Here is a 14,215-nt window from a genome sequence, read left to right as displayed (position 1 = left end):
TGGGATTAAAGGAAGGAAGGGCCAGAACATTGCCAGTGTCTCTCACTGCACACAGAGAGCTTAGTGGGATTCAGTCTCCTGGCTAAATAAGGAGTCTAAAGGAGCTATAATAAGGCTGGATTACAAAATGAATATTTCTTATTTCCTCCCTGAGAGCTGCAGTCAAGACCACTTAGAATATTTAGGAAGCTAATCTGTCCATTACGATTACTGAGAGCAGCCTGAAATCTGATTTCTTCCCTTTTTAACAGCAGTCTGTCCTGAAAGTGCAGCCTGTGTCCCAAGTAGATATGAATCTTCACTTGTGTCCTTAATTGTGCAGGTACGTGGCATCTTTGTTGTGCCACACAGGCAAGCCAGAGAAAAGCAGCAAGAAACAGGGGGCTCTGGTGGGCGTGGGAATCCCTCCCCATCCTGCTGTGAGCAGGGCCTGCGACCGGGCTTGCTGGGGGAGGGCTGATGCTGGTGGGCAAGGGGGAGGATGGACCCAACCCTCCAGGGTCCAGGGAGTTGGGGTTTCAGGGCCAGCATTTACAGTATGCAGCGATGAGCTGCAGGAAGAAATACGTAGCTTTCCTGACTCATTAACGCACCCAAAGCTTGCACTTCACAGGGCACAGCTGTGACACACTTCTATTGCACTATGGTATACACGCTATTTCAAAACTGTCTGATTATGGGAACTAGGATAAAACTCTGTCAATAATCTGAGATCTCTGGAGATTAGGACATCTTTTTTTCCTGTTGGTACATACAGGCGTATCTTCCTTGCACCCTTACTCAACTGGGTGATGTCTCCAGGCGTAACTGCAGCATATTCAGAAATATCATCCCACTTATTTTCCCAGTGGAAAGTTCGTTTATGAAATCCTGGTTTGGGAAATAGTCAAATGACTGGGGATTTTGTAATTATATTTGTAATATTGGAAGCCTAATATAGATTTCTCAGACAGTTATTTTGCTCATCGTTCAGTTTTAATCAGTCATAATGTATGATTCAAGCTTATTTCACTCAACTCAACTTTTAGCCACTCAAAAGTTGCTAAAACACAATCTGCTTTTTCAGGTAGCAGAGAATCAAAGCATGGTGATCAAGTAGTCTGTAGATCATGGATTATAACACAAACCTTATTCAGAGTGTAGCATTCAAATACAATTAGATTTTCTTTTTGAGCAACTTACTACTCCCCTCAAATAAGAAGTAGCAGGGTAATAGCAATGTTGCTAGTTCATAAAATATTATGACAAGTTTGATGGGATTTGGCAACAGAGCTGATGGCATCCTTCCATTACTGAAAAAAACTCTTAATTTTTACTTTAAAAAAAAAAAAAAAGTTGTAGTCCTTGTTCTTCCAGAGAAGGGCCTGGACTTGTGATCCAAAGGTACCTAAAAATCTCTGCTCATGTGTGTGTGCACACGGGAAACCGTAATTTCTAAGCCTGTCTCATGATAGCTGAATCTGGGGGTGTTTTTTGTCAGTAATATTATCTGTCTCACGGGGGAGCGCAGAAGCCAACTCTATTTATAGTTCAGATTCACTGTCAAATGCTATCTTTCACAACAGCTTTATAAATGGTGCAGGACAGATTCTCAACTGGCACAAGTGAGCAGAAAAAGAGAAGTTGTGCCAACTCACGTTAGTTGAGAGAGCTAGTGAAATCATCATGAGGGTCAGACAGCACTTCAGAAACACTCAGCAACACTTCGCTGAACCACCGTGATACGCGTCTGCAAGTATGAGCATTACTGTAGATGGCTTTTAATCCTGTATCATGCCGCCGGGGAAGGCAAAGAGCCCCTGTGCACCACCCCTGCTGCAAAATCCTGTGCCCTGCGAGTAATTGGGGCTGGTAGAGCCTGGCAGAGATGGTGAAAAATACTGGACATGGAGAATACACTTCATGACAGGTAGACTCAGGAGATAGGTTTCTTATGCCATAATGTTTTATAAATTCATCCTAAAATTAACTCGTAATGGCCATCCTCTTGTGCTCAGTGGCAAAAACGCGTATTTGGTGTACAAAACTAAAGTAATACCATGACAGGAGTGGCTTGTCTTGGCTTTTAAACTCAATAGCTAAATAATATGGTATCATCCTTGAAAACACTTCAGTTACATAGGAACCTAATGGCAGTTTTACATATGGATAGATGTGGTAGGGGTTCAGAGCCCCTGGGTGACCATCTCAGGCTTTTTCGTTCTCCCTCTAAACTACCACGAATAAGACTTGGAACTCCAGCACAAAGGAGAGTTAGTTAAGGCAAGTAAAAGAGCCGTGTGGGAGAGTAAGAGAAAAATCACTTCTTGAAAATAGACTTGTGAAATGCGTCTTAGCCAAATGCATGGAAGATTTGAGGTCTGCTTTCCTGCTAGTCATGTCTTGAGTCAAATGAGATAGAACCAGTGGGGAGATATTGTGAAAGCCGCATCCCAGTCTAGCCAGTGTCCTCGTGGTTCATCTACTTAGTCACTCAGCTGTAGGAGACATCTGTTAACCGCAAAAGGTCTCAAAGCAAAGTCTCTTATCTAACAATGCCTTTTTTTTTTTTATGTGTTATTTCTCTCTTACTCTCCTGTTGGGACTGATTGTCTTCTATCGATGAACTCTTCCTAGTCCCAAGGATGGTTGATTGCACATGATCATGGTAATGATTTGAAGCTGATATATGCAGTACCAAGATCCTAAACTTTGCAGTTCGAGTCAGATGCATTCATTGTGAGTTTTTGGCAGTTTTGTGGTGGGACAGGCCTAATGGCTTCTTCTAGAGCTGTTCTCCATTGGTGAACAAATCCAGAAGCCGAAGGAGCCCTCTGAAGAGCCGTGACGGTGGTAGATCGGAGCCACCAGCTGTGCACCACTGCTGTTTGCTGGCTGTTGGTAGCCACTTGCAGGTCTTCAGGCTGGGAGATGCCGTTGTCCCTAGGAGCTGAACATTTAAGTCACATTGAACATGATTTACAGGGAGAGGAGAAATGTGTTCTCTGGTATAGATAACCAGTAGTGCAGATACCCACAAATGAAAATGCAGTTAATTACCTTTTTGCCTTTCCAAGCATATATAGATCCAGTGCTCCTCTGCTTTCTTTTCCTACAGGGAAGGTATCAGAAGTGCTGCCTCTGTGGGCATCGGTGTCATCTCTTCTGATCTGTTGGGCAGCATCAGCCACTCGGATCCTCCGAGGCTGAGCACAAGTCAGCAGAGTTTTGCCTTGCCTTCCGTTGCCACAGATAAGAAAATAACCTTTTCTTTGAGGATTAAGCTTAGTTGATTCACAGAGGTGTAGCATTTGCAAATAATTAAAACTGGATTTTGGTACAAAAGAGCATAGTTTGCTGCTGTAGTTTTTGAAGCCTTTTCTGTCTTCCCATTTACATTAGGACTGACAAATATCCATCCATAATCTCTTCAGAACAGTCAGGAATCAGTGCCTGGGCTCGCTCCAAATGTACCTGTTGTCTTCAACAGGGAGGTTGTCCCCATGTCATATAGGACTATAAGAAGGGATGATCAGTCTTCCCTTTTATTCATCTGATCAATGTTTTAGTTGCCTTTATCCATCCTTCTGCATCCATCAGTTGAAGGTACAGTGAATTACCTTTCTGTTTCTATGCACAATAAGGCATTTAAATGTGCAAGTAATTTAATCCACACCTGAAAACACTGGCAAAGAAGTTGCAGATCGACTTAAAAATATTAGAAACGCTTCGATCAAGAATCTCTTCTTCTAGAAGATAAAATAATTCTTGCATTTAGGCAACTAAGGACTTTTCAGATACCGTCCTTTCACTCATGCAGAAACTCAACAAATCAAATGCATGATCAGGCACAGTATCAGACCAGAATTTTAAAGTACTTTTGCTAGTGGAAATCACTCTTTATTTAAAGAGTATTTAATTCTTCATCATACTGCCCAGTGTCTTCAAACCCACCGGATTTTATTATCCGTGTTAGCTCACTAATTTATTTCCAGCATCCTTCTCAAAATCTGTAAGAATTATTCATTCCTTTTTATATCAAAGAGCGTTTTCAAGTATTTTCATTTGCCTCACAGCTTGAATGTTGTTGTGTGTGTTTACAAGGGAAAATTCCTTCCTAGTTACTTTGCTCCAGGACCGCTTCTCAGGGTTCAGAGCTCGATTTCTCAAGGACCGGAAGAAAGAAGGAGGGTCTCGTGTTGCTTAGATGCGCCGAGCTTTGCAGTGCTTGAGGACCCTCGTCTCTTGGCGATTAGCACTCAGCCCCTAGCACCTCATATCTGATAAAGATGGGATTCAAGTAAATTATTAACTGTCGGTTACAGTGGCTTGGTTTGCACAACATTTGACGTTAAAACTGGCCCTTACTCCATCTGTGTGCTTTGGAGCGAGACCAGGAACTAAATTTAGCTGGTCCTGGCTGCAGGGCGAGCATAGCTGTCGGTCCTGCCTGCAGTGCTCACCGCGACCTGCTCTCCTTATCAGTTTACAAAGAGGGGAGCTTCCTGTTGGTTTTCAGACTTTTTGAATGACATTGGACAGGTTTGCTCTGCTCTTCTCCTGATTATTTAGACACAAGTGTAGCGCTGCCTCACTTCTTATGCTTTTTCGGTTGTGAATGAATGCTGCTCAGCAGGGCAAGCAGCTACTCAGTTTAGCAAAAGAGCTGCAAAAAAAAAAGGGATGTCAAAGTTGTTATCTGCTTTTTAGTATGTAAGCCTCTAAAATAACTGGATACCAGCTTCAAGTTTTTCTTCTAACTCTCATGTCTAGAAACTTGATGCTTTTTTAGAATAAACAAAGTCAGAAATCTCACTCCAGGCACTGGAGACTCCAGCCACCAATATCGGGTGACCTGCATTAGGAGTGGGGACTTCAGTGTTGCTGACTTTCAGTGTTTTTCTAGATAGCAACAGCAGGGTAGCAAAAAGGGCTTACGCAAGCTCTGTGTCACCAAGGAGTCCTCTCTGATCCAGTCCAACTAGCTCTACAACGCGTTTGAAGAGGACTAAGTCACCTTCCTGGCTGCATTCTGATCATATCTCCAAACGTTAGAGGTTGTCAGACTAGATTATATTTGTATCTTCTTGTCTGCGATGGTAATTTTGTTCATTAATTTCCCTCTTTGAGGAAAAGAGATAGTTTAATGCTTGAATTTTAAAGATGCAAAGCTCTCGAATTGGTAAATTTTGAGATTGTTTCAGCGCAGTACTGAAAATACTGGTTTTGTCCCAGAACAGACATAATGAGGTATTACAGACTCTGATATTTCAGGAAACAATTTGTAAAAGAGAAATTCCTTTCAGCATTTGCTATAGTTATCAGTGATGAAGTGACAACTGAAAAAGCAACATGATAAGAGTCTCCTGCTGCAGCCTTTCCAAGCAAGAAAGGGTGTTGCCTGTAGGGTCAAGTCAGAGCAGTGTTTGCATAAACAATGAAGAAAAATCACGCAGAAAATAAGAGACTTCTTTCAAGGCAATTATCTGCATTTTTGTAACTCGGGCGATGTTTTTCTGTTTCTCCAGCAATGCAATTGGTCCCCTCGTCGCGCTCTGGCTTATCTACGAGCAAGGTGGTGTAATGCAAGAAGCGTCGACTCCCATCTGGCTGCTGTTTTATGGAGGTGTTGGGATCTGTGTGGGTCTCTGGGTCTGGGGTAGAAGAGTTATCCAGACCATGGGTAAAGACCTCACTCCAATCACACCATCAAGGTAGGTGCACTGCTGTCATTACGGTTGTGTGAACTTTGTGCGTGAACCAATCTGAGAAATTGCTGCTCCAGTATTTTGTTTGTAATGCAGTTTGCTGGATTTGCTGTGCTTTGATTTTAATGATAACCTGGCTTCGACTTCTCTGTCTTTCTAAAAAATTAAAGAAAAAAACGACGAAAAGGAGAAAAAGAAAGAATGAGAGAAAGAAAGAGAAAGAAAGAGAGAAAGGAAAAGAAGATAACCCTGTAAACTAATACTGAATGCATTTGAGGTGTAGAGGTCTATGCGAACAGAGTCTTCTGCTGATGACCTAATTAACGTGGCAGAAGGTGCATTTAGAAAATGGCAAGATTACAGTGGCTTTCCCAGTGCGCTTCAGACTATTAAAACCATATGTATTTATTACAGTAATTTTCATCCTTAAGGCATACTCGACCTCTGCTGGTGCTTAACTGAATTACTAATTAGGCATGATTCACCGCAGTGTAGAGTAGTAAAAGTCCCTGATGCAATGAGCCGTGCAGCCAGGTTACTGCAGATGACTAGCCTGTGCCGTTCCCATTATTCAGCCCTTCCTTGTTCTCTTAACTTATTCCTATGACAAAAATCAGTCGGACATAAAACAGTCGAAAGAAGAAATGGGTAAGACTTCGGCACGCTGCATGGTATCAGTCCGAGCTGATGCAGAGAGTGATTGTGAAGTGTTTTCTTATGCTTCCCGCAGTGGATTCACTATTGAGTTGGCTTCGGCGTTCACAGTTGTGGTAGCTTCCAATGTTGGACTTCCTGTCAGTACTACACACTGCAAGGTATGCCTTTGCCCAGCGACTGCAGTCAAGGCAGTCTGGACTATTCATCTTAAAATTGTGCCGCTCGAGCCAGCGGATGATGGCACGGTGAGGGGAAAACAGCTGCTCACGGGGGATGGTTAGGCAGAGGTGCATCAGCGCATCTCAGTCGTGCCAGCAACACTGGAAAATAATCAGGCTTCCAAAAAATGCATTGGAGTTGTCACAGTAAAGTCGCTGCAATCGGGCACAGCGTGAACTCCATAGCTGTGGTTAAAGAAAAACAGCACTTACAAAAACGTGACCTCAATTTTAAAGCAAACGATTACAAGGAAGAACCTGGTTTCCTCCGACGGTGCCATTTGAACCTGGTCGGGTAGCGTTTCTCCCTTGTTCAGGGGCTGCGCACCATTCATCATTTATACTTCACTTTCTTGATAAGTGCATGGCATGGGATTTCCTGCATATAACTCTTTTACTACAGGTTTTCCATCTGTCTTTTTTTTTTTTTTTTTTTTATTTCTTCACAGTGGATTTTGCATTGAAGTAATGTGTGCGCTAACGGTACTTGTAGCCTCAAATGTGGGTATTCCAATAAGCTCCACCCATTGCAAGGTATTGGAGTTTGCAGTGATCACATCAGTAAATCACATCACTAGGATAAACCATAACAAAATACGAGAGATACCGATTGTTGCAGATTGCCTTCACTATGCAATGCGCCGTGCAGACAGCGATTGCAAAATAATTAGGACCGCTTTTAAAGCCGGTACGGCTAAGCAAAGTCAGCATTATAAGTAATTGCACAAAAGTCTGGAACATCTTTCACCCTTACATGATCGTATTGAACTAATTTAGACATATTAAAATAATGTAGACTTGTAGTTTGTGTGATCCCAGTTACGTGTATTTTAGAGCCACCTGTATGAAAAACACTGCTACATCATTAAGCTAATATTTTAATGTCTCTCTTCTTTTAAACCAACTTGTCCTCACTTTTGTGCATTATAATACAGAATCTGGCCCTTGTAATTAGTTCTTTGAACAAGGTTGTTGGCTTTTTTTTTTTTTTTTTTGAAAAAGACCAGTTTGAAGTATAGATATAGGCTGGGTAATGAGCAGAATTTAATTGTGTCATATGATACGCTGTGTGAGAAGACATTTATATTGCTTGTAGGCAACAGGGAGCATGTGGACATTTACACTGCTGGAAGAACATAGTGGGAATTTGGAATTGTGTTCCCCAGGAAATTCCTGAGTCAAACATCCTGTCTTTCTTTCCTTTGCTTCCCCATGGACTCCCAAGCTCTTGGACATGCAGAGCTATCTGTATCCCTCACCGTCTGGCAGGGCATGGGGAAGCCCCTCTGAAATCAGAGACCCCAGAGCGGCAAAGCCCCTCTGCTTCGGGACATACCACCAAGCCCTACAAGAGCCAGATCCTGTAGGATTCGCTACTGCACCCTGGGGACCTTGGAGCCCTTCCAGCTCTGGCTGGGGCTGGGGCTGGGGCAGGCAGGTTTTCAGGGCTAACTTCTCCACGACATGGCAGGCAGGCTAGCAAGAAGCCAGGCATCCCTGCCTGTGACATTGACCTGGTTTCCAGTGAAAGAGTCAATGAAATCCACACATCCTGCAAAACGCCCCAGGTTGGTTCAATCAGCCTTTTTCTAGTGAAAACCATTTCTTCAGAAAGCCTTCCTCTATTGCAAAATCATTTCTTTCTTCTGCTGTAGAGTTCTTTGAGAAGCAGCCAAGACTGAGCTGCTCTAAAACGCTGTTCAGATTTCCTGGCGTTGGCTGAACTCTGGTTCCTCTGAATCAAGAAGGGAGGGGAAAAATAATAACACATGATCCACTTCTAAAAATGCTAGCCTGAAACCACCTCCCTTTAAGCTGACTGGTACATCAAATGCGTGATGAAGAATTTGCCAGGGAGAATAATACAGCTTTGATTATCCTGAAGTTGCATGCCTGAAGCGCTTTTAGCCAACCATTGTAAAAGACAAAATACACTTTGGTGCAGACAAATAGACTGAATTTAAAAAGAAAATGTCTCGGAAGCCATAAGCTAATGAGAGGGCGGCATTAGGAGGTATTCATTGACTCAATGCAGTTAAAAGCTTGGTCTTTTCTAACTGCAGAGCAAAATAATTCTTTTTAAAAAATATTTCCATAAAAGCAGTTAATGTGGTTAGTCTGTGTCTGCTCCCTGTAGTTTGCTGTATCTCATTAGGTGGATCATTCTTAATGGGAAGATCCACTTCGCAATAGGATTAGACTGTTCCAGGATGTCATATTATTATAACTGACTCTGTTTTTCAGCAAAATGAGATCCTGAGTTGGAGGATCCTAAGTGATCAACACAAGATAAAGCAAACACTTGCAACAGATGTATTCCTTGTTTTCTTCAAGGGCTTGGTGGAGGAATAAAAGAACTATTATATATCATTTACTCCATGGGAAAATGCCTCTCTGAAAGTGCTGTCAGCCACTGAGACAGAAATGCCTTCTAAAAAATCAGCAGAAAAATTGTTTCGCCCTAGAAATCAAAAAGAAAATGGGTTCAAGGTGAACCTGGTCCTAAGCCTCTAGCATGAGGGAGTGGGAATTACTCTTTTCCCCAGCATTTGCTCCACAGCAAAATAGTGTTTGCTAAAGTGGGAGCCCTACCGAAGGAGTGTCAGTCAACTGAACGTGCAGCAACTAGATAAACTGATGGCAAAGAAGGAGCAGCATGTAACGCCTTAGGTGGAGGGAGACCTTTCTGAGGTAAAATAATAGGCTATAATGAAAAATGGAGACCAAGTATGAAGGAAAGCTCTGAGCAGCAGTTTTCACGTCTTGGAGCAGATGTGGTGGCAAACTGGAGATTGGTAGCAGGAAGAAAAGCATTAGCTTCTGATAAAGATTCGTCAAGCCCTCTCAGATCAGGAGTTGCATTCAGTCCTAAATCAGAGGCTTTGGTCTACATGAGGTTTAGCCACCGCCCGATATGCCTGTCCTAAATCTACAGCCCAGCAGCTTTTCCATGCTCGGTGCCTGCTGAGAGCCTGAACTGCACCCTTGTCCTTGTGACGAGTCAAAGGGGAGGGGAAAGTCCCTCTGAAAGCCTCCAAGTCAAGAGGGCCTGAGGTAAAGACCTAACCTTTTGAGCCTCTGAAGGAATTTGTGAGTCTGAACACAGTAGTCACTGTGTTCGGCTGCTCTGCCTGCACCCATTCAACCTCCCTTGGGATTTAGCACTGAAAAGCTGGTGTGGTGTGAATGCGTACCTTGCCTTTCTGCTGCCCAGGTAGGCAAATGATAATATTGAATGTTACACATAGTGCCTGTTATTTATTCTAAGGTATAGGATGTAGAAATAAACAGGCATTTCTCAGTTGTAACATTGAATATGTTCACATACGGATAAAATTAAGAGTGCAGGAGTTAAATGCTTTTTCTGTGCAAAAGTGACTTTGCTGAGGTCATACTGTCAGCTCCATTTTGCTATTATGATTTTGGGGTTTTGAAAAATATTCTCTGTGTTGCTATGATGATGGAATTATTATGTTCTGTGTGTTATTATGATATGCCATTGCACAGGAACAAGAGAGCCAAAAGCATTCCTGTAATGCTTTAAGCAGAGCATACTGAAGGCAAACTGCACTGGTTTCAAACCAATCTCAAAGTAGTTATCATCTGAAATTCTGCAGACGGTGTAGTGTCCCTACACCCAAGTTTTAGCTACTCTCCTAACCTCTAGTCCATCAAAATCACTATTAATAAACTAAACTTTAATAATGTTTAAAACAGATTACCAATGCCATCATTGCTGATACCTTTTAAATTTCAGGAAGGACTCAGAGATTATCGTACGTAGACTGCAGGCTCGCTCAATAAGCAATGCTTCTTGTTGCAAGCATGACAGATGGATGCTAAGGACGTGCAAAATGTAAAGCAGAGCCTAACAGCTGAGCTGCTGAAAAACCAAATGCTGTTTCCTCAGGTTAACGCTTTGATATAGTCAGAAGTGTGGGGTTCCTCTTAACTAGGCACCTCATAAATACAGAATAGCGTATTGTCCACTCAAGGGGTATTCAGATTAAATATTATCTAACAGATTTCCTTATTGGATCAAGCTTTAGACCGAGGCCTTTTGAGTCCTAGAATATCAAGTTTAGTTTTCCCTTGTTCTGTCACAGGCGCTTTTGAGAGTCTTATTTCCCTAGAGTTACAGGGTCTTCCACAAATAACTCTTTCCTCCAAAAAGAAATGTTAAGCAGTAGTTAGAAGTTAAATAGGTGTTAACAAAAGATGCGGATTCAATATTCCCATCCTACCTCTCCTTGCTTCCCTGTCCTCCCAGCATTTAGCATTTTCCTGGTTCCACACATGGGGAGCAGCCCATCTTCTAATCTATAGTCAGGGACTGATACTCCAATTAAGAAAACAAGCAGGGAAGAGGAGGCAGGGATGGCATTTCAGGGAGCACAAGCCCAGCTGTGTCTTGGAGTTTCCTTTCCTTCAAAACAGGATATTCCTTCCACATTTTTTGCTGCTTTACCGTGTGCTTTGAATAGACTTGCACTGATTTACATGTTTTTGTTAAGGGCACGGAGGGCCACTTCCAGGGCAGAAAGAAAACACAGTGTTTCTGAAGTTTTTGCCTCATTTTTCACCAGAAATGTTTTTGTCAGTCCTGTTCTTTCTTAAAAGATAATATGCTGGGTTTATACCTGAGCTTATTAACTGAAAATACATTTCAAGGAAGAAAAGGTTGTAGCTTTGCCCATACCGTGGTGTGTTTTGTCTTCAAAAACACTGACCTACCCAGCTGCCCTGGTAGCAGTGCCTTCGAAGGGTATTTTGGTGGTTTATCCATTCCCCACCTGAAGCCAGACCTCTTGCTGTCCGTGCAGTTTGCATGCCCCATAGCGTCAGGCTGATGTCTTTCTCCACAGGGAGGATTTTAGCTCTGGCTGCTTGGCTTGGCTGGCTGGTCCAAAAGGGCTGCTTTTCCTCGGAGGGCTCGGACTGCTGAGTTTGATGTAGGGCAGCTGTACTGGGTCTAACCTTGCACTGTCTGCCCCCTGCCAAGTTACCATCGCTGTTACAGGGTGGGCTCAGCTGCTTACATTGCCATTGCTGTCCTGTTTATAGCCCACAGTATTGAAATATATAGGTGCTGTTTGGAGTCAGCTCCGTATGCCGAGCTATAAGCTGCAGAGGTTCAGCAGCTGCTGGGTGAACAGGCAGGACATCCCAAACCAGCAAGAGGACAGGCAGGTGCGACGGGAACCATACTAGCTATCCCAACCTGCCCCATGCCACACTCTCCAGCAAAGCCTTGAAAACAACTATCCCAGTGTTTTCATGATTTAGACCGCAGTCTGGCCAGACTCAGTGGATGCTTGCCCTCTCCCCTACAGACTGAGTCAGGTGCTGGACGGGTGGAAGGCTGCCTCAATTGCACTCATGGCTGATCCGGCAGCTAGCAGGGCAGAGCAAAACCCACAAACATATTTATTCTCCTTTGGCTCACCCCAAGACCTATGAGAAACAGACCACTGAAAAATAAAGGTTAAAGCACCCTGGAATTGTCGCCCTCCTGCCACCCCACCAGAACAGAGCCATTGTCATCGTCAGGGGCTCCCTTATCTCAGAGCATCGCTTGGTATCAGCTGACTGGCATTGGTGTGGCCGTGGGCATGTTATGGGCACTCGGACCTATCCCTCACACCTTGTCTCCCGCTCTCTTCCCTGCACTCCCCAAGGTTGGCTCCGTGGTGGCCGTTGGCTGGATCCGCTCCAAGAAAGCGGTTGACTGGCGCCTTTTCCGCAACATCTTCCTGGCGTGGTTTGTGACTGTGCCGGTGGCTGGCTTGTTCAGTGCCGGGGTGATGGCGCTGCTGATGTACGGGATCCTGCCTTACGTCTGAAGAGCCTCCTGCGCTGGGAAAAGGGGAAATGGCCAAGCTACTACCGAGGGGAGAAGCGTTCCCGTGAAAGAACCAGTTGGAGAAGATCCATCTTCCATATCTAACTTCTTATCTACTGTACATAACAATGTGTCATATTGGTGACATGGTGATGTGGTGCCATTTCTTATATATTAAAGAAGTATATATGCATATAGTAGGTAACAATACCTAAGTTATATTATCAGTGGGGTGAAAATAATTGCCTAGAATTTAATATTTAGTAAAATTTGTACATAGTGTATCATTTTGGTGGCAATTTTTTAATCTTTTGAAGAAGAGTATGGATTAGGAAATGTTTCTTGTCCATTTGATATAAGAAGCGAGGTACAGGACTGCATAACATGAATTTTTTTAAAGCTATTAAGATACTGGAACAAAATAAAATGTGCAGAAGTGCTTTTCATAAAACAACTTTGTTCATATCATATTGATCTTTGTGTATCATAGCGTGATGGTTATGGCTGTGTAAATACTTACAAACAGTAACTTTGAGATGGTGCATTTCCCTTATATATTTTGGATAAGAAAGTTTAGGAAGTACCAAAGAAGCAGGGGAATAGCTTGCCAATATTATGTTGTTGTCTACACGTGTGGGCATGTGTTGTGTTTCCCCACCTCTAATTCAACGTTGCTTTCACCAAGCTCTCGCCAGCGAGGCTGGGATAGTACTGTTCATGTCTTAATGTAACTTTAAAAAAAAAAAAGAGCACACAAAAAAGTTAGTTCTTGTTACTTAGTAGGCAGACCACAGTTCTCCACATTAGCTGATAGTAGACCGACTTCATTTTGTGGGTTGAATTTGAAGTATCTCACTGCTCGCCTTCTACCTTTCCCCTTCAAGCCTCAGCTCCCGGTTGCCCTGCTATCAATTCCAGTGGGAGAACGGACCATCAGTCTCCCCGTTGTCTGTCCATCCAGCCACAACCACACACTCTCAGGTACAGGAGCAGGACTGTGGGGTGCACGGCACCCCCACGTACAGAAGCAAAGGGCAGCAGCAGGTAGGAAACAGGCTTAGCCCTGGTTTTGTGGTTGAAGGTATGGGCGCCCACAGGAGTGCTGACCCACGCAGGGGCTGGTGTGAGGAGCACGGCGAGGATGCGAGCAGATGCTGGGTCCCCCCCGGCGAGTCGCATCCCATGCCACAGCCTGCCAGCCTCCCACCGTGCTGCCGATCACAAGGAGGGGATGGGAATGGGAACCTCGCCCTGCACGGATGGAGGTTGCGTGGTAACCAGCATTTGGGATGAGATTTTTTCACGACAGCTCGGGGGGAAATGGCTAGCTACATCCCTTGCATAGCTTTGGAAAGCACATTTGGGTGAAGGTTACTGTTTCGTGGGTGGGAGGCAAAGGGCAAGGGGTGCCCGGAGGAGGTTGGGAATCTATTACTGTTTAAATGCTGCTAAAATTTTGATAAAACGTTCTTGGTACTCCATTGTGACTTTTCCATTGGTCATTCATACTAAATTTATAATAAAAAGATAAACAGCCCCTATCACTGCCTCTTGGGTTTTTTGAGCGTTACTCAGCTGTGCCAGCTGTAATGGGAAGGCTTCATGGGCAGCTAAAACCTACTCCTTGGCATCCGCCGCCTTTTGTTCTTTGTCCGCCAGGGTCTGTGGGGATGAAACCGCAGCTGGGGAAAGTGTGGGGGAGGGCAACACGAAGGCACAGGGCCCTTAGTTTGTTTGCAGTAGAAAGACTTGGGTTGCTTTGCGAGAGCTCCTAGCCCAAACTTGGGCACCTGGGTGTCCCTGGACTGCAA

General features: G+C 43.8%; 1 protein-coding gene across 5 annotated transcripts in view; it reads left to right on the top strand.

Moving 5' to 3' along the window:
* SLC20A2 (solute carrier family 20 member 2) overlaps window positions 1-13,945 on the top strand; it is a 58,742-nt gene extending 44,797 nt beyond the window's left edge. For 3 of the 5 annotated variants that reach the window (XM_076336911.1, XM_076336910.1, XM_076336912.1), the window contains 3 exons: window positions 5,508-5,693; window positions 6,418-6,502; window positions 12,241-13,945. In XM_076336911.1, coding sequence (XP_076193026.1) covers window positions 5,508-5,693; window positions 6,418-6,502; window positions 12,241-12,405 — 436 coding nt within the window. In that variant the 3' untranslated portion in view covers window positions 12,406-13,945. Of the gene's footprint in view, window positions 1-5,507; window positions 5,694-6,417; window positions 6,503-7,011; window positions 7,097-12,240 lie in introns of all 5 variants that reach the window. The other 2 variants (XM_076336913.1, XM_076336914.1) reach the window with 2 other exon arrangements.
* The last annotated feature ends 270 nt before the right edge of the window (window positions 13,946-14,215 follow it).

This window comes from Aptenodytes patagonicus, chromosome 4, assembly GCF_965638725.1.
Source record: "Aptenodytes patagonicus chromosome 4, bAptPat1.pri.cur, whole genome shotgun sequence".
Classification (NCBI taxonomy): Eukaryota; Metazoa; Chordata; class Aves; order Sphenisciformes; family Spheniscidae; genus Aptenodytes; species Aptenodytes patagonicus.
Note: the sequence above shows the minus strand (reverse complement) of the source record. Positions and strands in the feature narration are given on the sequence as shown.